Source organism: Balaenoptera musculus, chromosome 6, assembly GCF_009873245.2.
Source record: "Balaenoptera musculus isolate JJ_BM4_2016_0621 chromosome 6, mBalMus1.pri.v3, whole genome shotgun sequence".
Classification (NCBI taxonomy): Eukaryota; Metazoa; Chordata; class Mammalia; order Artiodactyla; family Balaenopteridae; genus Balaenoptera; species Balaenoptera musculus.
In genome coordinates, this window is record NC_045790.1 from 32,946,357 (window position 1) to 32,971,279 (window position 24,923).

The window sequence follows — 24,923 nt, forward strand, 5'->3', positions numbered from 1 at the left end:
AGCATAAGAAAAAGTTCTGAGATAAGGTATGCAAGTCCTGAGTACTCACAGGTTTTTCAGTCCCACATAAGCTTCAATATCATCTTCGTTGATGATTTCTAATCTTTTCTGATTTGCAATGTAACTGCAAAAAAAGCAGAGAGTGCAAACTAGTAACTCAGAATGCAGGCAGTCCATAAAAAAATGGGTAACTTCCATCCAACCTCACCAGGCTGCTCAAGGCAATCCCTCCCCACCCACCTAGCCCCACCATTTATTTTAAATAGAGCAAGGGGAACAAAACCAAATGAGACTGAGGAGAAACCATGGTTGAGCAGGTTTCATTGTCAATGACAGGATCACCAGGTTTCATTTTTTTCTTAAACTTTTATTACTCTTTCAACTAACAAGTTCAGTTTGCCTCTCCACTCAAGGTATCCCCTGTGTATAGAGGTGAAAATAACTTGGAAATGCATCCACTACCTCTCAAAAGCATTTCACCCTTATGGTGACAGCCACAGGGAAGCTGGCATCACCACACAGAGGACAAATCACATCTTCCCTCACATTACAAGAGAAGCAGTCACTCCTTCCTTTTACCTCCTGAAACACTGAAGACGATTCCCCTCCCCCTTTCTCTCTCTCCCTCCCTCCCTTCCTTCCAACTCTCTCTTTTCCTGGCCCAGGATCCCCTAGTTCTGCTTTTGTCAGTAATGAAACAAATTTTTCCTTTCAGGAACCACATTTCACAAACCCCACACTGCCCTAGTGCGCTCTCTATAGAAATCTCCTCTTCCCCATCCACCAAACCCCCAAATACAGGAGTAAACTGGTAACTCTGGCTGCATGGAGAGTTCTATCCCCTGGACCATGATGACTGGCTTAGAAATGTGCCTGTGACCTCAACTAGGCTAATGAGAAGCTTCCCTAAAATTAAAAGATGAATGCCATGACAGAGTCTCCGTCTTTCTCTGGGATTATAGCTGAAAGATTACATAGGCCTGGGGCTTCTATGAGAAATATATCTGGCACAAGGAAAGAGACCGTCCAAGTATGAAGTCAGCACACAGGAGGAAAGAGAGCTAAGAGATATAAAGAGAGACAGAACCCTGAAAATGTTACTTCAGCTTTTGGATCCAATCATCTCTGAGGTTAGCTGTCACTAACAGAAGTTTGATCTGAATTTCTGTCACTTGTAACCAATAAAATCCCTGGTAACACAAACACAAAGCTATCAAACATACTACCATGGAATTTCCCTGTGCTACAGTAATCTGAGTATCTGTCTATTCACTTTTCTTGATCACGACCTCTTTTTGAAGACAGCTGGATCCTGCTTTATAATTCTTAACATGCACCACAGCATCTAGCAAAGAACCTTGCACAATGTAGGTCTTCAAGGATGATGGATGGATGGATGGATGGATGGATGGATGGATGGATGGATGGATGGACAACACTTGGAGTTCCAAAGGCACTCCAGGAAGTTGTATTAGGGTGGATTTTCCCCTTTCTTTTTCAAAAAATTTAAGATACATAACATTCCAATTAAGACACTGAAAACAAATATGTAGCTCTACTGTTAACAACATGAATTAAAATGAAAAAAATAGTAACCAATGAGGGAGGAGATACAGCATCTACAGATTCCTTCTACCCAATCCAAAAGAAGGAAAATAAATAGATGTCAAAATACATGGTAAGTATTGGGGCACCCATTTTTAGAAAATAAATTTTATAAATAAAGCAAAATAAGTAAATGCTCTGAGGGAACAAAATTACACCAAAGATAAATAATTTTAAAAGGACCCACATAAACATTGCCCCTGTTACATAAAAAAAACAACGTCCAAGATAGAAGGGCATCTTCTGCTCAAAGATCTTGGTTCTCCCTGATATCCGGGGCCTGGAACTTAATAGATGTTGCAGGAAGGATTCGTTCCCTTCTTTCCTTCTACCCCACACAGAAGGAAACATTTTAAGACTCCAACCTAATGAGCCAACAACAATTTTCAACATTAAGAGTTTTTACGAAATGTTTCAAAATTATCACACATTTTTCCGAGATTTTCAATCCACTAACATGTTCAGTAGAAACCACAGTGACCTCCCTCTTCTAAATTATCTCCCAATAAGAACTGCATTCAAGAGGGCCCTATATGTTAATGCTTTTTTTCATGCAACTGGCAGAAAAAAGGACAAATAACGTGGGCAAGGTTTCCTTTGGGGTCACAACGAGAATTCCCGAGAAGCTTGTTCACTCCTTACAGCTGCGCTAGCATGGTGGCAGTCACTGCTCTGAAATTGTCTGAGAGATTCTCCAGCTCACTTTGCTGGCTCATCACTGCATCCTCCGTGCTTACGACATGGGCCTGACACTCAGGAGGTATTCAGTCCATGTCTGTGGCACAAGGCATTTATTTTTAACTTTTTATTTAGTTATTTATGCCCTTTATTTTATTGTTGTTTCATTTTTTGTCAGATTTTTAATTTATAAACTCTCCAATTGTATTCAATAAAATACAGTGAGCTAACATAAATAAAAATGAAAGGCATATTAGAAAGAAGAGCCAGGGCAGAGACATCAGTGGAGCTAGGAATTGGGTTTAAAATGCTGGGAAAGGGCCACAAGCATAATTCTAAGCTTTCCAGTGACCACTGTCCCTGCAAAGAAGGAAAGGGGGATACATTTAGCCACTGGTAACTTCACAGTGTTCATGAGGTGAAAATAAGTCAGATATTAAGCAAAGCGTACCTGTTCTTGAATCTAAGGCCAGACAGGAGATTTTTTTTTTTTTTATATATCTTTATTGGAGTATAATTGCTTTACAATGGTGTGTTAGTTTCTGCTTTATAACAAAGTGAATCAGTTATACATATACATATGTTCCCATATCTCTTCCCTCTTGCATCTCTCTCCCTCCCACCCTCCCTATCCCACCCCTCTGGGTGGTCACAAAGCACTGAGCTGATCTCCCTGTGCTATGCGGTTGCTTCCCACTAGCTATCTATTTTACGTTTGGTAGTGTATATATGTCCATGCCACTCTCTCACTTTGTCACATCTTACCCTTCCCCCTCCCCATATCCTCAAGTCAGACAGGAGATTTTGTTGAAAACCATCAAAAGAACCATGTGAAAGTATTAAAAATGGTCATTAAAGAATGTTCTTCCACTGTGAAGGCAGGGATGCCCTGGATAAAGAATGAATTTTTCTTCTGGTCAAAATGGAAAAAAGCAACAGAAGAGCTGGATTAAAAGGTCAGCAATTGCCCCTCTAGATGCCAAGAATTCCCTTTCATAAGTTACCATCTGCAGAGAGGCCCACAACATAGCTGTGGGCTATAAATTGCTCATGAAATCTACCCCTTAAGAAACGCTCCTAAATCAAAACCACAATGAGATATCACTTCACATCTGTCAGGATGGTTACTATCAAAAAACAAAAACAAAACAAAACAAACAAAAAAACACAAAAAACAAGTGTTGGCAAGGATGTGGAGAAATTGGAACCCTTGCACACTGTGGGTGGGAATGCAAAATGGTGCAGCCTCTGTGGAAAACAGTATGGAGGTTCCTCAAAAATTAAAAATAGAACTACCATATGATCCAGCAATCCCATTTCTGGGTATACATCTAAAAGAATGTAAATCAGGACCTTGAAGAGATGTTAGCATTCTTATGTCCATTGTAGCACTGTTCACAATACCCACAATATGGAAACAGCCTGAAAGTCCATCAATGAATGAATGGATAAAGATGTGGTATATATATAAACAATGCAATATTATTCAACCTGTAAAAAGAAGGAAATTCTGCAATATGTGACAACATGGTTGAACTTTGAGGATCTTTGCTAAGTGAAATAAACCGGTCACAGAAAAAAAAAAAAAAAAAAGAAACGGTCCTTAGACACCATTAAGTGAGGAATCATAGGGTTAGAATGGGAGCCAGTAAAGTTAATAACAAACAATTCACAAAGGAGAAACCTCAACGGCCCAGGAACATATGAAAAGCTGCTCACCCCTCAAGGAATATGAAATGCAAACCAAAGCCACATGGACTTACCATTCCTCTGCCACTAGCTGGACAAAATGTTTAAAATCTGACAGTATAAAGCATTGCTAAGGATGTGGGGTATGTCTCTTACATTGTTGGAGGGAGTCTAAATTGGCACAAGCACTTTGAAGAGTAATTTGCCAGCATCTTGGAAAACTATACATCACACGCTTTACAGAGTCCAGCAATTTCATTTCTAGGTTTTCACCTGAGAGAAATGCTCACTCCTGCACACGAGGAGACATATACAAGAACATTCATGGTAACACAGTCAGAATAAAAATCTGGAAACAACCCAAGTGTCCATCAGTTTAAAAACAGAGTACAATGAGGCGTGTTAAATAACTATGGTAGATTGAACCAGACCTTTATATCTAAGCAGAAAGAAATACTCACGCTAAGTGAGAAAGAAAAATAAGCAAAATTTCAAACTGATATGTACGTATCATATAAAACAATTGATATGAACTTTTAAAAAGACACAGAAAACAATACCACATAATGTTCATAGTCAAGGATAGTTGTAAAGTACAAAAGGAAGATTGCAAGGAAAGTCACCTTGGGAAAGGAGACAGATCTGCATCAGGGATAAAGAAACTGAAACTGTTAAACTGTTTTATTAAACTATTAAACTATTTCTTTTCTTAAAACAGAAAAGCCATATGTATAACTGATTCACTTTGTTATAAAGCAGAAACTAACATACCATTGTAAAGCAATTATACTCCAATAAAGACGTTAAAAAAAAAAAAGAGAGAGAAAAGCCTTTGTAACAAAAAAGACAAAAATGTTAAAGTGTCAGTTCTGAATATATGCACCTGAAGTTATTGTTATGTCATTACATTTTTATGAATTTTTTAAATGTATGAAGAAAAAAGAAAGAAGGAAGGAAGGAAGGGAAGGAAGGAGGGAGGGGAGGGAGGAAGGGGGGAAAGAAAGAGGGAGAGCCAAAAAAAGCCGCAAAGGAAAAGACCACAGAGAAGCTGGACCCCAGGGCTTCTCAGTTACTAGGTGACCAAATACACCAGGGCTCAAGTCCTTGGTTCCTTCGACCACCCAAAAGCAAACAGTCTAAAAGCCTTCTGGTCCCTGCCCCAGAGCCCCTGGATGGGACCAAGAAGACTAAGGAGCATGCTGGGCCGCCCCCTACTGGTGACTTCCACGTGCCTCCAGAAGGACCTTGGCAACACCAGGTCTTTCGAGCTCTGCCATCTCATCACTGCCACTGATCAGAAAAGCAGCAGCTGCAGAGACCAACCCAGGGTTAGGAAGGAGAGAGGAAAGGCCAGGCCAGGGCAGACAGCTGAAAGATGTGTGGACAGGCAATGCGGTAGGCTCTTCCCCAGAAAACTGTCACTGTCACTCCAGTCAAAGTGCTGGCCAACTCTGAGGGCTCCTTACTAAGTCAAGCTTTGCTTAATAGAATCCCCAAGAAGGGTCCCACTCCCATTGAAGCAGTGGAAAGGTCCAGCATTTTGGTACAGACCTTTCTCTCCATGACAGCCCCTAGCTCCTCTGACCCAAGCCCACCGATCTGGAAAGCTTAGGCCCCAGGGGCTTTAAGGCACAAGCCCTCCCCCTAGAGCCCGTGCCCCAGTGCTCACATGAGTTCAGCCAAGCTTTCGAGCTTCTGCCCTTCCAACCTGCACACGCTGCTGCCTTAGTTCTCTTTGGGGACAGTTGGCAGCCTTTGAATAGTGACAAAGAGACTTGATGGATTTGGATTTTTAAAATCTGATACCCCTTAAGAGTTTCTCTCCCTTACCTCCTTGGCCTCCAGGCCCCTCAGGCCCACCCCTCCATCCGCAATCTGTGTGGAATCATTCTCGGCCTTCGACCATCCTGTTTTGCCCAAATATGCCTTCATCCTTCCTAAAAGCCATCTATGGTACTCTTTATTGGGCCTCACATTCTGAGGGTTGTTTTTTATTGTTGTTTTTTACTCTTACTACATCCCAAGACGACTGTCTTCTGCCCTAAAAATTGGAACTTCTCAATGAATTCACCAAAAACTCTTCTGGGCCCCTACAATATCTGAGATGCTGCTTGATTTACAGGCAACATCAAAAAGCCTTTTCCAATCAAAAAATCTTTATTCCATCAGTTGGCAAACATTTCTTTAGCATTTATTCTCCTTCTTAACTTTATAATTAAGAATTAGAGGGGATGGAGGTACTCTTTGTACCCACCATTGTATTTCTGTACTAATATACCTAACTCTCCTGCTGAACTGTTAACTCCTCAGATGGAAGAGTGTTACTCATCAAACTGCACGTCCATTTCCGAACACAGAGCTGATGCTCATAGAACATCAGCTGACTTAAAGCAATCCATCTGACCCACAGGTCCTCCACTGGAGTTTTTATTATCTCACTGGAAAGACCAGACATATACACACTATAGACACTAAATGAAGATTGTGGTAATAGAACATAACTTCATTTGTCATACAGAAAACAAGGAAAAAAAGTAACGACCATAACAGAGGAAGATAGCCAATTCTGAAAGAAAAATTTGTCCAATCTAGAAGCGAATTTAGATCACAAGCATACAACACAGTCAAACCAAACACTCATTTATTTTTCGTAAATGATGAAAACTAATTGCCCTCGGAAGATGATCATTCATTTGCCATCTCAGTTTCAGAAATGTTAAGGCTAGAAAGAATCTTCAGATCCAGCTCTTCTTGACCTTGAGGGGGTGATGCTCCTGAAGGTCAGTGCTCACTGCCACGGTATTTGATGAGCAAAAGAGAGAAGTTTCCAAGCAGAGGTCCAGTACGTGCACTGCGAGGGTGCAGTGGAAGGAACTACAAGATATCACTGGGCAGTGAAGGCTTCCATGAGGTCAGGCTTTGAAGGGTGCCCAGAAAGTCAACAGATAAAAAATGTGAACATAAGCAAAGTCCACACTATTTGCCATTTTATTTTGTGTTGTCACCAAAGCTTTTCCATTCTCAACATGACATCCAGGGCCTTCATTATGACATTTTCTTGAGGGTAAAGAATTTCCTTTCCTTAGGCTTACCAAAAAGCCCGTAGGTGGCTTTTTGGGGAAAAAAAAGAACAGATAATTTTAGGAAAAATTCACGGAAACATTTTTGAATTACAGGTTCCTAGAAAGGATACTCATCTCATTTGAAAAGATTTCACATTGGCTTGAACAACCTATCAAATAATTCCTCCGGGCAATCTTTCCAAGTAACAAAGAGTGGTTTCTAACGCACCTTTTCTTCCTGTGTATTAGCTTAACAGCAGAATTGCTCCAAAGTAAAATTTCCCTTTACCTTAGATTTTATTACCTGACCTGTAGGTTGACGACATACCAAAAGGAAATGGAAAGAGCAGGGAGTATTTCTAATGGTCGCTCTTCAAAATGGAATTGCTTCCCACTACCCTGGCTACCCTCACCTCACCGCCACCACATAAATAAATAATTAAGCTAATAAAAGTCGATAGAACTCAAATGTCACAAGAGATTGTGATAGGTGCTCAGGCTTACAGCCATGGGGTGAGGCATTTCGGCTCTGATAGGATCCTCTCTGCCATAAGATTTCCATCACGGGGAAGAGAATAATCTGTTTTTAAAAATGTGCCCTTGTTCCCTGAGTCAGAGACCAGGTAGCTTCAGTTGCTCAGCAAAATGCTAAGAAAGAGTTTTGAAAGTCAGTCCCTGATGGGCCAAAGCAGGATTCAAAAGAAGAATCTCTCAATCTATCACTCCATTCCTAAGAGAGGGTCCACCACCCCACCTGTGACAACGTGAATGCAGAGAACACCAAATAAGTGGGCTCAGAACCTGAATTCCAGCACCAGCCTACTAGCACAGGCTGATTAGCTGCAGCACTTCCATCTTCTTTTTGGCCACGGGCATAGAAGTAGCCCCAGTAATTCCGTTTTAGAGAGTGCTGTGTGCCAGGCACTGAGGTACCCAGGGGGTGTCTCTCTTAACCTGACAAAGCTACCAGGAGAGCACTATGATTGTTTCCACTTTTTGGAAGAGGTAACTGAGGCCCAACCTTGCTAGGTCATGTCCCCAGGATTACATAACTGCCAAAACAGGATTTGAACCCAAATCTACCTGCCTCTGAATTCTGAGCTCAAACCCACTCTACCGCCCCACCAGGACCATGGACTTATGAGTCCTGCACCTACAATGAAGAAAACTTTCTAAAATTTCTGCAAAATGCATCTTGACAAATAATCACAGGCTGAAAACAATAGTCAATGAAAAGGAATGAGGACATTTTACAGGTTGCTCTCATGTGTTATACCTACAGAGGTAATAGGAGATAAATAAAATATCTTCTCAGATCCTTACACAATGCCAAGCTCTGAGAACTGCAGCTTCCCACAATGCCAAGCTCTGAGAACTGCAGCTTCCTAGAATAGCCTAAATTCCTTGGGAACTTAAGAATTCAAGTGCCTGTGGAGAGGGTGTGGACAAAACGGAACCCTCCTACACTGTTGGGGGAAATGTAAATTGGTGCAGCCACTATGGAAAAGAGTATGGAGGTTCCTTAAAAAACTAACAATAGAGCTACCATATGAGCCTGCAATCCCACTCCTGGGCATACATCCGGAAAAGACAAAAGATCTAATTCCAAAAGATACATGCACCCCAATGTTCACAGCGGCACTATTTACAATAGCCAAGACATGGAAACAACCTAAGTGTCCATCGACAGATGAATGGATAAAGAAGATGTTTTATACACACACACACACACACACACACATATATGTAATGGAGTATTACCAGCATTTGCTGCAACATGGATGGACCTAGAGGTGATCATACTAAGTGAAGTCAGTCAGACAAAGACAAATATTATGTGATATGTGATATCACTTATATGTGGAACCTTAAAAAATAATACAAATGATGTATTGTACATACAAAACAGAAACAGACTCACAGACATAGAAGACAAACTTATGGTTACCAAAAGGGAATGGGGGGAGGGATAAATTGGGAGTAGGGGATTAACAGATGCACACTACCATATATAAAATAGATAAACAACAGGAATTTGCTGTATAGCACAGGGAACTATATTCAATATCTTGTAATAAACTATAATGGAAAAGAATTGGAAAAAAAGAATATACGTGTATACATACATACATATATATATATAACCAAATCACTTTGCTGTACATCTGAAACTAACAAAATATTGTAAATCAACTATACTTCAATTAAAAAAAAAAAAAGAATTCAAGTGCCTGGAAAATAGTAAGTGATGTAATGTGAGGGATAAACACACTCTACTAGCTTCACCTCTTCCCAGTTACGTAACCTTGGGCAAGCCCCTACACCTCGGTTTCCTCGTCTTAAAATGGGGTAGTAACAGTACCTGCCTCAGGGAGTTGCTGGAACAATTAGAGAACTGCCCTAGCCCATATGAGAACCACAGTCACTGTTGATTATTAACAGCAAGCAGCAGACTGGGGTTCAGGGGCTGGCTTGGTCACTTACTAGCCGGTAAACTGAATCTCAGCCTGCCTCCAGGGCCCACAGGCGTGGAACAGGAAATTTGGCCTGGAGAATGTCTCAGTTCCCATCAGCACTCAGATTATAAGAAAACTTCTGCAACATGTTATGAAGAAGAAATTACACACTGGGTTTCTCTCTGAGTATTTATGTTGCATCTTTCTAATCCACCTCTCTCAATGAGGTGGGGCCCAGAAAGAAGCACTGCAATTTGTGACCAGAAAAATTAATTGTGAAGAAACCCTTAGAGTTGGATTTCTACCTAAAACATATGAGTCTCCATCAGAAAAAAAATGTAAGTTTAATTTGACTTAACTAAATAATAGCCTCCCTGAAAATTTAGGATTTGACCCCAGCCTACAAATAATGTGACGTGTAAACCTTATACTGGAGGGTGAGCGGGGTGTCAATATATTTAAAATAAATACATTTTCTTTTTAGCTGCTAACTTTTCAAAATGGGAAGATTTCCCATTTTAAAAATCTGAATTTCCACACTCTCTTAAGAAGCCAGAAGGTCCTCCAAACTGGGCTAGCATTTCTTCCTGGCAACAGTCAGGGCGAGCTGAGTAACATTGCTCCTGGGGGTCTGCAGCACATTTCCAGTTGGTCACATTCTGACCTCAGCTATTTCACTGGCTCATGGAAAGATTTTTATGGCACCTGATTTAATTCTTGCTTGTAATTTCCTCTGAGACTTCCATGCTCCAACTCTTCTCCTGCATTGGTATGTTATCTCCATGCACAGAGATCCCTAACAGAGATCCCTAAATGAGTTTGCTCAGATAAAATGACACAAAGGTCACAATAAAAATACCTCCTTTTCTTAAAGAAGTTACTTCTACCTGTTCCAGAACCTTTAGAAGCTTCCTCTGTTTAGAAACAAACTAAAACTGACACAGACATAGCCAAGTATAATTTTATACTTGGTACAATGGTACAGAATCCCCAAGAGGAGCAAGGGGTGTGTTTTTCCTGACAAAAAATTGTTTTCCTTCCCACTAACTTATTTAATATTTTGCATTAGGTTTCAGATCTTTCGATAGATCATAATAACTTACCCTAGCAAATGGAAAGACAATTAACTAAACGTGTACCATGGCATGGTTTCGCCATATCAGATGAAGAACCCAGGACAGAAGTGGTCCTGATACAGCACTGCCATCAAGAGAGAGGCTTAAGTGTTGTTTGAGCCAAAATTTTATTTTGGACAGGTGTCCTCTAACATCAGTCGATATGAAACCACCAGAAATATGAGTCAGCTCACTGGGTCACTCGGGGTACACTCTGCAGCTAATTTATCCTGGCAGGCCCACAAGGGGCCATCCCTCTCAAGGCTGGGGGCACCCTGGGAGCCTGAGAGGGCTTTTCCTCTGGCTGGGAAGCCGTCTGGTCACACCCGCTCCTAACAGCTTCTAGGCCAAAACCATCTCTGCTGTGCTCTGTGGGTGGATCTCTGCCGTCTCAATCAAGCATCTGTCCACATTCCGAGGCAGTCATAGCGCTACTTCCCCAGGCAAGCCTGGGTCTGCAGCCTGCTGGTACCCCCGCATCTCATCTCGTCCGTGGACGGGGTGGCTTCCACCTGGATGGGCACGCAAGCCAGGCTGCTTGGTCTTTGTAAAAGGATTGTCAGCCCCACCATCTGTTTGTCTGGCTTCCAAAGAGGATGGATCTGGCTTTAACCAGGAACAGAAATTAACATATTCCAGCTCTGGTCAGAGGGGACAACTTCATATCATCTGCAGTCCAGCTTCTAGCAAAGCCTGGCTCAGCAAAGGGTAGGAGGGGGGATGGGCAACTAAGATCCTGCATTGTATGAGTTTTATAATTACAGCATCGGGAGATGAAATTCTTGGACCACGTTAGCGTCCTTGCAGAATTGACGTCCTTGTCACTTCCCCCAACTTTCACTGACTTTCTCAGAAAGAAGAAAATGAAATCTACTTTCTGCATTTTTCATAAAAGCTGTGAATTACATCACTCATATTCTCTGCAAAAGAAACTCTTTTCAGAACAGAGTGCCAAACAAAGCTATGTTCCTGTGGACTTAGTAGGCATTCTCCTCCTTAATAATGAGCTTCTCTTTTCACTGCCAGGAAGTTGAGGACAAATGGTGTGCTCAATTACAGCAACTATGTCAACCGTTAGAGTTAGTTGGAGTTCTTGTCTCTTTTTTTTTTTCTCACTCCTCCCTCTCATTTTTACCTTATTAACCTTATTGTGTAAAATAATTACCATCAGTTATTCAAATACTAATGATAAATTGATTAACTGCAACATTTCTATACTCGTCCAATACAAATTATATGGCCATTACGATCAATATACTGGTACGATAGCATCACCTTACAGTTGTTTTTAAGAAATGAATCGGAAAACCATATTATCCACGATTTTTGTGTGTTTCAAAGTGAGTGTTTATAAAAAGTGAAATCTTGCAACTCCAATCGAACACAAAAATTATCTTTTTTCCAAAAAGTTTTTTCCTCTTTTCCCATTATTTCAGGTCAGTCAACGTTTCGTTGATGAAAAGCAAAGAAAAACTTCCAATGATTAGCCCAGGACTTAAGAATTCTAAGAAGCATTCAAGTCAGCACAAATCACAGCAGAACACACTTTTGAAAGCTCTTGGCCTCCAATCGGGCCAAATCATTCCATAGGAAGAGAATTTTTGGAACTCATATTTCTGCTCCAACTTCAGGATAGATCAAGCATGGCACAGGGAAAAATGAGCATCAGGCATAATGTCAAGAAAAGAGAATGATTCAAGCAGTAAAATTTTAGGATCTCTTCGAAGGTATGTTTTGATTTTGACACAATTTCTCAGCCCACATTTATAGGCTGTGGGACTAAGGAGAGTGATAGCATGTGAGGAACACTTCCAAGTTCATCTTCACTGGTTTCCCTTCACGTGTTAACCTTTAGTCGCTTTTATAGAAGGTTAGAGATTATTTTCTTTGGAGTTAAACTACAAAGATATTGGTGGAAAGGGATCCCAGTCATAAGTGGTCATGTAAGGCCACAATAAAGAGAAGCTATTTTACAGAAAGGAAGTGTGAGTGCATCAAAAAGTCCTAAACAAATCTCTTATAAAAACTTTTAATTCAAGGGATATAGCATTGCTAGAAAAGACGTATACTTTGGAGGTACCTAGAGGAGTAAAATTCGTGGAGATGGAAAGTAGAATGGTGGTTGCTAGAAGCTAGGGGGAGGGGTACAGAGTTTCAGTTTTGCAGATGAAAAGAGTTGTGGATTATTTGGATAGCTGTGTTGGTTGCACAATAATGTGAACATACTTAATGACACAAACTGTACATTTTTAATGGTTAAGATGGTAAATTCTGTTATGTACATTTTACCAGATTTTTAAAACAAAGAAAAAAGGAAGATATATATTTTGTAAAGGATTTGCAATTAAAAAGTGAGAAAGACAATAAAAAGAGAGAATGGAGTACAAATTGATAACCTCCAGAGTGCAGGGGAACTGTTATAAACAACCTAATAAATAAAATGGACCAGGACTGTTGAAGAAAACAGTTGCAGAACAAAGATCATGACCTGAGTCCGAGTGGCTAAATCTGACCCATCACTGCTCAGGTCAATATCCCAATCACCTGAGCGTGCCAAGATGAAAGTAACACGCAAACCAAAGGTGCCCTTTAAGGAGAACCAACACCCTCTTACATCTATCCTGTTTAACCCCAGCACCTGTCCAGTGCCGCACTCAAGACAGATTCTTTTGCTTTTCTGTCCTCCCCAAGACCTACAGAGTCTACTCTCCTTCAAAACATAGTTGAGGATAACCAGACAATAAAAACAAAAATGAACAATCGAGCTCTAACTATGCGTTATGCACTGGTACAATCATTCTACATGCATCGGCTCATTTTAACCTCCAGAAACCCCATGAGAAAGGTTCTATTATTTTCCCCTTTTACAGATGGAGACACAGAGGGCTTTATAAACTAGTCCAAACTAGCAGGGGCAGACCAGCTTCAGAGTAGGGTTCTTAACCCTCCAAGCCGCCCTGCCTCATAACCTGTGTGATTCCCGGACACGAACTCCCAAAGAAAATGAAAAATTAATTTGTTGATCCACCTATGCACGGCAATGGACATATTCAGTGATTTTTCAATTTGGAAAAAAATATATAATGAGAAAAGGAACTTCTTAGGCACAGTTTCCACAATCCTAGGATCCTCCTAGGGTGCCAGTAAAAAAATTATTCAGCCATAACGAGCTGAATAATTCTTAAAATAGTACATCCAGATCTAGAGCTTTCAGGGTCAATGATAGAATCTGTACAGGGAAGAGAGAAAGGTAGAAACAGGTAGCTACTGATGTTTAACAAGCCCCATTAACTTCTGGGGACGGATCTATGCTTTGCTGGTCTGTCTGTGTCTGCGGTATCACAAAGCTTGTTGTAACACAAGTCAGGGAAGGAATCCTGCACAACTGTTCTTGGAAACATGGACCCCCATGCTTGAGAATTCCCCTGAAGAAGGTGAGGGCGCTGCAACGGGAGGAGCAGTCTGGGGAGCCCGGCCACCCCCCCTGCGTGCTCCTGTGCAGAAGCCCTGCACTTCCTCTATCCCAGAGCATCATCATGGCTCAAAACCACCATGATGCAGAGGTCAGATCCACAAGGCAGAGGCCCAGACAGCCTTGTCGCTGGTGCCCTTAGCTCTGGACGATGGACCCAGGCATGTCAGAGGCCCTCACTCCGGTATTCCTCCAGCCAAGTTCCTCCACACGAGGCAATGGGATGCTCCCACCTGGAAATCACTCCTTCCCTTCTTGACCTAGTAGGATCTCAGAATTTCCTATCCAAAGACCCTAAGCCCATTCCCAGGGCCCACGCAGGCCTTTTCTGTGGGTATGTCTTCCTGTTATAGATATGCATGCTCCTAGGCACAACTTTGCATATGTGTGTGTGTGTGTGTGTGTGTGTGTGTGTGTGTGTGTGTTTGGGGTCGGGGGGTCCAAGGCTGCTGTCTGTAGTGCTGTTGATGGAGTTCAAATGTGTAGGACAATGATCTGACTGGAGACCCTACAACAGGCCATATAAATGAGAGAAGCTGGCCTAAGTCTTACTACCCAGGACCCAGAAAACCACCTGATGGGAGGACATATTCACAGTATATTTGTTGGTTAACTAATTGACTAGATGAATGAATGAATGGATCAATCAAGCAATCAATCCATGCATGTATAAACAGTCGATTCCTGTCCTCCATTTCAGCTATCTGAGCGAAAAGATGACTTTGTCAAGAGAATGTCTATGGCACTCTGAACTGTACATGTATAGATATAAACTACAATGAAAGGAGAGTCATGAAGAGTGGACTCTAGGGTAGGCTGGGGTAAATAAAAGGCTCAGTAGTGCCTTCAAGGCTCCAGGCAGTTAAGCTCCAGAAAACACTTTTTTATTTTGGTGAGAGAGCAATTCCCTGAAAAAATTAATGAGATGGCAAAGAAGTTAAGCCCCAGAGGGCCACCTAGGCTTACCGTGAGAGCCAACAACTCAACCAAAAATAAGACTTTTCTCATAAGAATTAAACATTATATGCTGGTTCCATAATACCCATTCCTTTTTAAGTTTAAATTTCAAAATACACATGGAGTCTAAACTATTTTCATTTGTATGCAGATTATGAACATACTGCATTGTGTAAACATAAATAAATGGATGTTATTTATCTCAAAGGAAAATTATCTTTTTGGATTATTCAACACAATCTGTTCACCTATATACTTCCCCACTCTCTCTCTATTTTTTTTTAACTGTTTTGCTATTTGGGGGCTTAAGGCATAACTTAGTCTTTTTTATTTTTTAATTTATTTATTATTTATTTTTGGCTGTGTTGGGTCTTCGCTTCTGTGCGAGGGCTTTCTCTAGTTGCGGCAAGCGGGGGCCACTCTTCATCGCGATGCGCGGGCCTCTCACTATCGGGGCCTCTCTCCTTGCGGAGCACAGGCTCCAGACGCGCAGGCTCAGTAGTTGTGGCTCACCGGCCCAGCTACTCCGCGGCATGTGGGATCTTCCCAGACCAGGGCTCGAACCCGCGCCCCCTGCATTAGGCAGGCAGATTCTCAACCACTGCGCCACCAGGGAAGCCCCCCACTCTATTTTTAAAAGCCTTCCAATCTCGTATGTCTATCAGTTGTTTTATGATCAGTTTTGCAAACAACTATTGAAATTTCTAAGATGCCTGATAATGTCAATTATTATAAATATAAAGGAAGTCCCATGAAACATTATAGGATCAGTCCAATGCAGCTTGATTGTAAAGGTGCAACAGTATATGCATCAGATGCTTCATTAAACTGAACTTGACACACTGTTTTTACTCCTGATGTCTGCAGTTCTTTAAGAAAAATGAACAGCCTCTACCATCCATACTACAAGAAGGATAAATCACATCTGAAATCTCACACCAGAATCGCTTTTCTTTTTTTATCCTGTCCTGCTCGCCTGCACTTTATTTTTTTATTTTTTTTTAAACATCTTTATCGGAGTATTATTGCTTTACAATGATGTGTTAGTTTCTGCTGTATAGCAAAATGAATCAGCTATACATAAACATATATCCCCATATCTCCTCCCTCCAGAATCGCTTTTTAAGTGAAGCACCATAAATGCAGTCGCAGGGAAAACTGGAATTGATCCACAGGGATATGCATTATTAGCTATTACACAACAGAAAAGGCACAAATCTTCCCCATTAGACCCATCTGTTTGTTGGAGATCGGATGTCCCTGGAATGATTCTTCTTCCCTGGATTTACCTTGTTTTTGAGCTGGCCTGTTCTGCATCTCTCTTCGTCTGCTTACATTCACCCTCCATCTCTTCCCTGTCTCTCCTTCCTGTTGGATACATAATCAGCCTGCCTCATCAAAGCTTTGCCTTTCTTCCTTTCCAGCTATACTGTCTCTACGATGAATTGATTTCTTATTGTGCATGAACCAACATTGTGCTACTTAATTCCATAAAGGTTATTTATTTAAACAAACATCTTAACCTGATGACTTTATAAAAGTCATGTCTAGAAATGTACACTTTGACAGCCCAAAGAACAACCTATAAATACTCTAATTTGGAATTCTAAATGATAGATTTGTAGGGGGAGGGGAATACACATGCATATATCCTTGTGTCTGTGTATAACATGGAGATCTAGGACATTGTGCTGGGGAACAGCAGTAAACAAGATCCACATGGTCCCGGCCTAAATTCATGCAGTTTATATTCTAAGGGGGTGTAGACACAGGTACTCGGGTGCGCATTTACAATACTAAGTGACCTATGGTGGGATTGGGAAACACTGGGTAGGGGGCTATAAGAACACACGGAAGAGACACGTAGCCCAGAGGTGGAGAGGCAGAGGAAGTTAGCCAGAGGCAGAAGCCATGAAAATGGTGTTCCAGGCAGAGAGGACAGCCAGTGTGAAGCCTGGGAGAATAGAGCTCCACAGGGGAATTTAAAACTCAAGGAGGCTGCATCATCGTATTAAAGAAAGGGAGAGGCAAAAAATGAGGCTAGAGAAATGGGTTTGAATTTGAGGATGCAGGGCTTTTAAGACTTGTTAAGAAATTGTGAGTTTTTAATATATAAATATAACGTTACCCTAATTTCAAACATCCATATCATGTGGGGGGAGCTAGGCAAGTAGTTCCTAAAATTCATATGGAAAAAATTATCATGCAAGAATACTCTTGAAAATTCTGAAAGTCATTGATGAGTAAGGCTAATACTTCAAGTAGAAAAAATTTATATATATGTATACGAAACTTCAGGAGATAAAAAGTTTAGTGCTAGCATGTAAACAGACAAACTGATTAACAGAAGAGGACAGATGTCAAAATAGGCCAAAATACAAAGATGATCTTCATACTTAATCAAATTGTTATTTTAAATTAGTGAGGGAAAGTTCTAATTATATAATCAATGGTGTCAAGAGACCTGATGGGCTGATTAGCTCTCTTGAAAGAATATAAAACAATTTTTTTTGCTACTTCACTCCTTATATTTTAAAAATCCAGATAGAGCAAAGCTTTAAATACAGAAGCATGAAATAGTAAAGGTAACAGAAGAAAATATAGGAGACTTATTTTAATCTCTTATAGAAGGGAAGACTCTTTTTAGCCACATTTACAATACAGAAGCCATAAGGAAAAAACAAATTTTACTACAAAAACATTTAATTCTGCGTTACCAAAAAAAGAACTATAATCAACATCAGAAGACAAGCAAAACATTAGACAAAGCATAAATTTTCTTATTGTTAAATAGATTTTAGGAATCAATTTTTTGAAAAGGTCACCAAACCAATAGAAAAAGAAAATAGTTAAGGGATACATAGTTCACAGGAAAAGAAATACAGATGGCTTACATATATATAAAAGGATTTTTAACCTAGATCATAATTACAGAACTGTGAAATAAAACAATGATGAGATGCTATTTCCCAAGAATATGATTGACAAAGGTCAAGAGGTTTGATAACAAACAGTATTGGCTTGGCTGTAGAAAAAGAGGTGCTTCCAGTTTGGGTGGGAGAATAAAATGGTGTGATCTTTTTGCCAGACAACTTGGCAATATCTATCAAATCACAAGTGTCTTGCAAATGTCACTGCAATTCAAATTCTAGGAAAATCATGCACGTGTGCAAGAACTTGAGCACAAGGTTGTTCAACTGGAGGTTAGTTAAATAAAAACTATTCATTCAATGGGTACTGTGTGGCTGTGAAAAAAAAAATAAGGTTTGAGTACATATGTAGATACAGAAACATTTTTAAGATACGCTGTTAAGTAAAAAAAAACACCAAGATGTAGAACACTATAGCATGCCCCTCATTTGCATACAAATTTTATATATATATATATATATATATATATATATATATATATATATATATATATATACATACTCACATACTCATGTTACGAGTAGACTGTTTCTAGAAGCAGACACACAAACTAAAATCAAAGTTTCTACTGGAGAGAGAGGCTGAGGGATTAGCAGGTTGGAGGTTAACTTCTCATGATACACTTCTTTATACTGATCATATCTCTTATCACATTCAAATATTACTTTTTTAAAAAACTAATTACTAATAAAATTCCATACAATAAAGTTAATGCATTTCAAAGAAAAAATGTGCAAAATCACTTTAAAGACTCAGAAAGGCTCCCAGGCTTGAGCAAGTCTTGGCTAAAGGCACTAACCTTTCTAAAGAAAGAATGTGTCAATCAGAATTGGTGCCTGGCAGTGAATGAAGGAGAGAGAAAGGAGTGTCGATCCAGGGGACACAGGTCTGGGCCAAAGTACTTCAAGTTCTGCATTCCCTTTTGTGAAGGCTCTCCCATTATGGAGATGGATGCCTCAGGCAAGCTTAGCTTAATGCCATTTAACATTTTAAATGCAGAATTAAGTGCCCTTGCTCTAATTCCAAGATCACCAAGCAAGCTTCCAGTTATAATTTGTTCTCTATTATAGATCTGCTAGTGTAGAAAGCAACTGTTATGTTGATCTATTTATTCGGGTCTATGTGATAGTTACATGCTTTGCTATATAGCGATATACTGACAATCTGGTTTGGTTTGGTTTTGTTTTAACCTGAAAAAAAACAAAACAAACAAAAAAAAAACTTTGGACTTTATTTTAAGAGACATGGGGAGCCATGGGGCAATTAGAAGCAGTGACATAAGATCAGCATTTTAGAAAGACCACTCTAGCACAGCGTGGTAGGTATATGGATAGAGAGGGCGCAAGACTGGAGACCAGGATGCCATGTAGGAAGCCGTTGCAGCATTGTAGGCAAAAATGACAGTGGAATGAGTTAACTTTTTGGTTATGTAAGTACTTATTTGATGTTCATTTCCCCTCCCAGACTGCAAGCTTGGTAAGGAGAAGAAACCAGGTCAGTCTTTCTTTCGACCAGATCCCAAGTACTTAGCATGACACAGAGCAGATCCCAGTTAATATCTGTTGGAAGAAAGAATAAACGAGCAAATGAATGTGGGCAGTAGAGATAAAAAGAATTGGACAAATTTAAGAAATATTTAGAGAAGTGAATTGGCAAGACTTGATAATTGAGTGAATACAGGGGTTAAAGGGAGGGAGGAGCCAAGGTTTGGGACATGCAAAACCTTTTGACCAAGTGGGCAGTGGTGCCATCCATTAAGATAGGGAACACTGGAGATGGTTTGGGGTGACCATGATGATTTAACTTGGAAATGTCGAGCGTGATGCACTATGACATATTCAAGAGGGATGTTCAGTAGGCAGATGACCCAAAGGTCATCCCTGATAGTTGATGGGGACGATTATTAGGACATAAGCAGCATGCAGAAAGCAACAGAAGTCATAGGTGAGGATGACATATCCCAGGAAAAGAAGCAGCCCTAGGAAAGAAGCCAAAGAGACATCAATTTTTAGGAGGGAAGCAGAGAAAAGGAAGCCCTTAAGTAAGAAGACTCTCCCTAGCCAGAGGGATAGGGAGAAAACAAGGAAAGTTCATTGACACCAAGGCCAAAGAAAAAGGATTCTTCAGGGAGAGTGAGAAATGAGGCCAAGTTCTGCTAAGAAGCAAATAAGAGGACAGAGAAATACGCCTTGGATTTAGTCCTGTGAAGGTCTTTGGAGATGGCAGTGGAGAGCAAGTTTGATGAAGCAGTAGGCTGAGACTGGATTGGGAGGGGAGGAAATAGACACAACGAATACAGCCCAGTCTTCTAAGATCAGGATTGGAAGGGAGAGAGGAAAGGGCCGAGACTAAAGGGAAATGGAAGGAGAGGGGACAGAGCTAAAGGAAAACTTTTCTAAGAAGGAAGGGACCTGGTCCTGCTTAAATTCTGATGTTGACAAGAGAAAGAGACTGAAAATACAGATGAGAGAAGGAAAGTCATCAACAGAGAAAAGTTTAAGGGGATGGGATCTGTAATAGAGGTGGAGTGATTAGTTTCAGCCAAAGGTGCTCCAGCCCTCCCCGTCTACTGGAAGGAAAAGGTTAGTTTCAGATACAGGCAGTTTGTTCAAATGGAATATAAGTGGATGAGGCCACGAGAACATCACAAATATTGACAGAGAAAAAATAACCAAACTCAGCTGGGTTACTGCCATCATAGGAAGTAGAAATGGGAACTGCTCACATCCAGTCTACATGTCTAAGGCTCCCACTATTAACAGGGTAAAGTATGCACATTTGAAAGGGAGCGCCCTTTGTGATTGGCCCCGTGTCCGGCTGAAGCTGAAACAATCACCATATAAATGTGGGTTTTAGCCTCATGTGCACTGACTGTCCTTATCACATTATATTAAAATTAGATCTGTCTCTCCCACTAGATATAAACTACTCAGGGGCTTCTTGCTTCCATAAAGTACTTTATTTGTCTGTAGCATCACCAATGTCCTCAATAAACACTAGTTGAACTGAACTAATGTTTGCATGAAGTTTGAATTAGATGGCAGGCAGCCCAAATGACAATCGGGAAACATATTCCAGCCAGAAGGAAAGGAAAAGTTGATGGGGGCAGAAAGATGAGATTTGATTTCAGTGCACATTCCTGCTGTGGGGGGTCATAGAACATGGAGACTGGAAGAGAGGCAAGCCAGTAAGAGATCCCTCCGGAGCACCACCCACAGGAATGGACCAAGAGTGGGCTGAAAAGGTCAGGGCACGCCAGAGTGGCGGGTGTTCTGATCAGATGTGAACATAGGGATTAGCTGATGCAATTACCTAAAAGTGCAGGTAGAGAGTAGACGTTAAGAAAACTATCAAAAAAATGTTTGTTTCAATGAGTGGGAAACCTTAGGAGCACCGCCACCCAGGTTGGCAGGGAGCAGGTAACCTGCAAAGCCATCTGACCTGAGCTGCAGAGGTGGACTTAGAGAAACTCACTGAGAGAACTCTGCTGTTTCAGCCACCAAGAGGACTGGAGCAAGCTCTGCGCTGGCCCGGGGGAGGAGGCAAGGGCGAATTCCAGGACAGGAAAGGAAACACTGGTGCCCACGGCTGACTGACTCAGAACCACAGAACCTTTCAGAAATTAGTGCCCATCTGAATCCCAACCTTCAGTTTCAGGATTAGGGGACTGGCTGGTGAGATGAAACGGCTCACCCAGGATCCCAGGTTCTGATGCCGTGAGAGTGTGGGTATGAACCCCCACTCCCATCTCCCCATCCAGGTCCCCTTCAGTTACACCAGGTTCCTTTACGCTGCTGCCTCTCTGCCTACATTAACCTTAGCAGGCCAGGTTCAGGTGGAACCATGGTGATGACCCACAGGTCCTGTAACCCAAGATTTCTTCACAATCCATGAAAGGGGCTTTGCAGTCAAGCACCTGCCTGAGCGTGTGTGTGTGTGTGTGTGTCTGTGTCTGTGTGTGCGCATTGGGGGCAGCGGGGAGGGGGATAAGAAACATCACCAGAAACAGAGGAAGGAGACTGAAGGGTCACAGAGGGAAAAGGCCAAACCTAGAGTGCACGGACAACACGCCAGAAGCAAAATCTCCCGTGACACTCTGAGTTCAGGGTGACAGCAGAGGGGCTGTGAAGTAAAGCTGAAAGCAGACCAAAAAGGGTATGTGGTTCGGGTTGGTTGAGCTGTTTGGAGAGAGGTGCTTGTTTTTCTATCATGCCTTGCCAGAGAACTTAGCGGCCATCGTGTCAAGCTCTCTGGCCCACCACTCCCCGGCCCCGCGCACACACACACTGAATGGTAAGTAAGCCCAGGCTCAAGAAGGGAAGTGAGCTGTCCCCACTGCGAGCCACAGTCAGAGAATTTGGGCCCAGACCCCTGTACCACCTCACAGCAGGGAACTCCAGGGCACATGAAGCAGAAACAACTTTTATGACAGACAAAGATTAGAGTTTAGAAGAGCCCACCTTTTAAATTGCACCATATTTCAGAGGTCGAAAAGCAAAATTTTAATGTCTTTTGGTTTAAATGACACTATTGTAGAACTGTTCAAAAATACTTCACTGAAATAAAATTTTTGTTTCTGTTGAGGACTGATCAAGGAGCACAGACACATGGGTTTCTGAGTAGCCAGGTCGGCTAACGGACTCGCTGCTCTAAAGCTCACATATTTCACCCAGAGAAGACCTCCTGTCAGGTCCTCACCGAGAGAAATGCAGAATGATTAAAACAAATTTTTAAAAAGTCTGGGTGGGGATGTAATGTACAGCATGGTGACTATAATCAACAAGACTGTATTATATATTTGAAACTTGCTAAGAGAGTAGATCTTCAAAATTCGCATCACACGAAAAAAAAATGTGGTAACTATGTGTGCTGATGGATGTTAACTAGATTTACTGTGGTGATCATTTTGCAAAATATGCAAATATTGAATCATTATGTTGCATGCCTGAAACTAATGTAGTGTTGCAAGTCAATTACATCTCAATTTTTTTTAAAGTCTGGATGGTTTAAGGAAGTAAATCCTAAATTGTCAGAAAAATTGTACAATTCAAGATAATTAAGTCTGAAAGGACCACATCTAGTAGAGTTTTATACGTATATGTATATATTCATAGACACATGGTACACACATAAATAGAATTCTAGGGGGTGTGTCTGTCTGTCCAAGAAATTATTGGGATATGAAGATTACAGGAAAGGGTGGGGTACTAGATAGCAATAGGTCATTCTTTGCAGTAAAAAAGGGAACTGTAAATGATGTGTGATTATTAAAATTTTTACCCTATACTAGAAGATGCCATATTCCCAAGGACCTACAAATCATTTATCTTTTAATAGTATAACAGGTTACAAAGGAGGAGGTGATGGTAGAAGGGAAAAGACATGGATGAAACCTCAGTCCACCTCCTTCCCACTGCCATGCTGTTTAACTTGTGAACATTTATTTGAATATCTACTCCTCCTAAAATTGCTTGTACTCTCAAGGCGAAATTTGGGCAGGTGGGGCTGAGCAGACAAAGCCCGAAGCGAGACACTGGATAAAATTCTCTCCTGAATTATTCTCCGCTTGACCAGAGAGCCCTGGGCAAGCCAATCAACCTGACAGTCTGTCCGAGGCTGTCAGGACCTTCCCACCTACTTCAGAGCGAGGTTTTAAACCTAAATAAGCAGATGTCTGTAAAGTGCTTTCCAGGCCCCTTGGGGAGAAGCCCTGCGTGAAACCAGAGGTACTGTGTATGTCTCAGACGTGTGCTCATAACTGGAAAAGCCTTAGTGCAGGCCGCGTACAACATACAAAATGGTAGCAGAATGAATTCTGAATGTGAGTCCACACCCCTTAAGCTTGCTCACTGGCTCAGTCATCAATCTTGGGGCAGTGAGAAGTCAGGGGAAAAGAGAAGGCTGGAAAGAATAGTACTCTCTGGCCACAGGGCTTTCTTGGGAGCTAAGACGGACTTCGTACACAGGGCTGCGGGTTCCTCCACGTACATAACCACCCCTGACTGTGGCGAGGACTCCAGGGCACCAGCCTCCATTCTGTTCTGTCCGCTCTGCCCTCCCTCCTATCCCAACCTACCAAGATGGTCCAGCAGGTGCAAGGTCAGCGTCCCTCACTGCAGCCAACTCATGAAGGCTTTTCTCTGTAGCCTGACTTTTGTGTATGCATTACTTACAGAAGAGGAAGACTTAAAATTAAAACAAACAAACACACTCACAGTAAAGTAAACAAAAAAACTGTATTTCTTCCCATGTAAAGATCAAGTCATTGTTCTGGGATCAGTAGCTCATAAACTTTTTAACTGCTTTGTCTCCAGTGGAGACGGGTTCACGTGGACTTAGCCAGACCAAGGTTGTCTTCACATCTCTGGTGCTTCTCAGATGGTGAGTTCAAGTCAGTCCAAGGACACAGAACAGAGGGGAGGCATCCTAAAGTGAGGGCCTTGGCACTTCAGGATGCCAGGAGGAAGCTTCTAGGCCCCACGATGTCTTTAATGCACCGTGGCCTTAAAAGCGACTCTCTTCACTGCCCCTTGTTCATGCGGAGGAGGTTGGAGCAGAGCATTTCTAAGGCCCCTTTTCCTTCCGTGATTCTGATTTTAAGTGACCCTGTGACCTTGGTCTCATCAGCCCAGCACTAACATGCCACGAGTCTTCTGAGCAGCTCACATTTAAAAAGACACGGATGTACTCTGAAATAACCTATATGGGAAAAGAATCTTAAAAAAAAAAGTGGATGGATATATGTATATGTATAACAGATTCACTTTTCTGTACACCTGAAACTAACACAACATTGTAAATCAACTATATTCCAATAAAAATCATCAAAAATAAAAATTTTTTAACATCTTTATTGGAGTATAATTGCTTTATCATGTTGTGTCAGTTTCTGCTTTATAACAAACTGAATCAGCTATATGTATACATATATGCTCATATCCCCTCCCTCTTGCGTCTC

At 41.3% G+C, this 24,923-nt stretch overlaps 1 protein-coding gene across 12 annotated transcripts in view; it reads right to left on the bottom strand.

Moving 5' to 3' along the window:
- NTRK2 (neurotrophic receptor tyrosine kinase 2) overlaps positions 1-24,923 on the bottom strand; it is a 373,842-nt gene that overhangs the window by 340,606 nt on the left and 8,313 nt on the right. For all 12 annotated transcript variants that reach the window (XM_036855412.1, XM_036855415.1, XM_036855409.1 and 9 more), the window contains one exon: positions 50-124. In XM_036855412.1, coding sequence (XP_036711307.1) covers positions 50-124 — 75 coding nt within the window. The remainder of the gene's footprint in view (positions 1-49; positions 125-24,923) is intronic.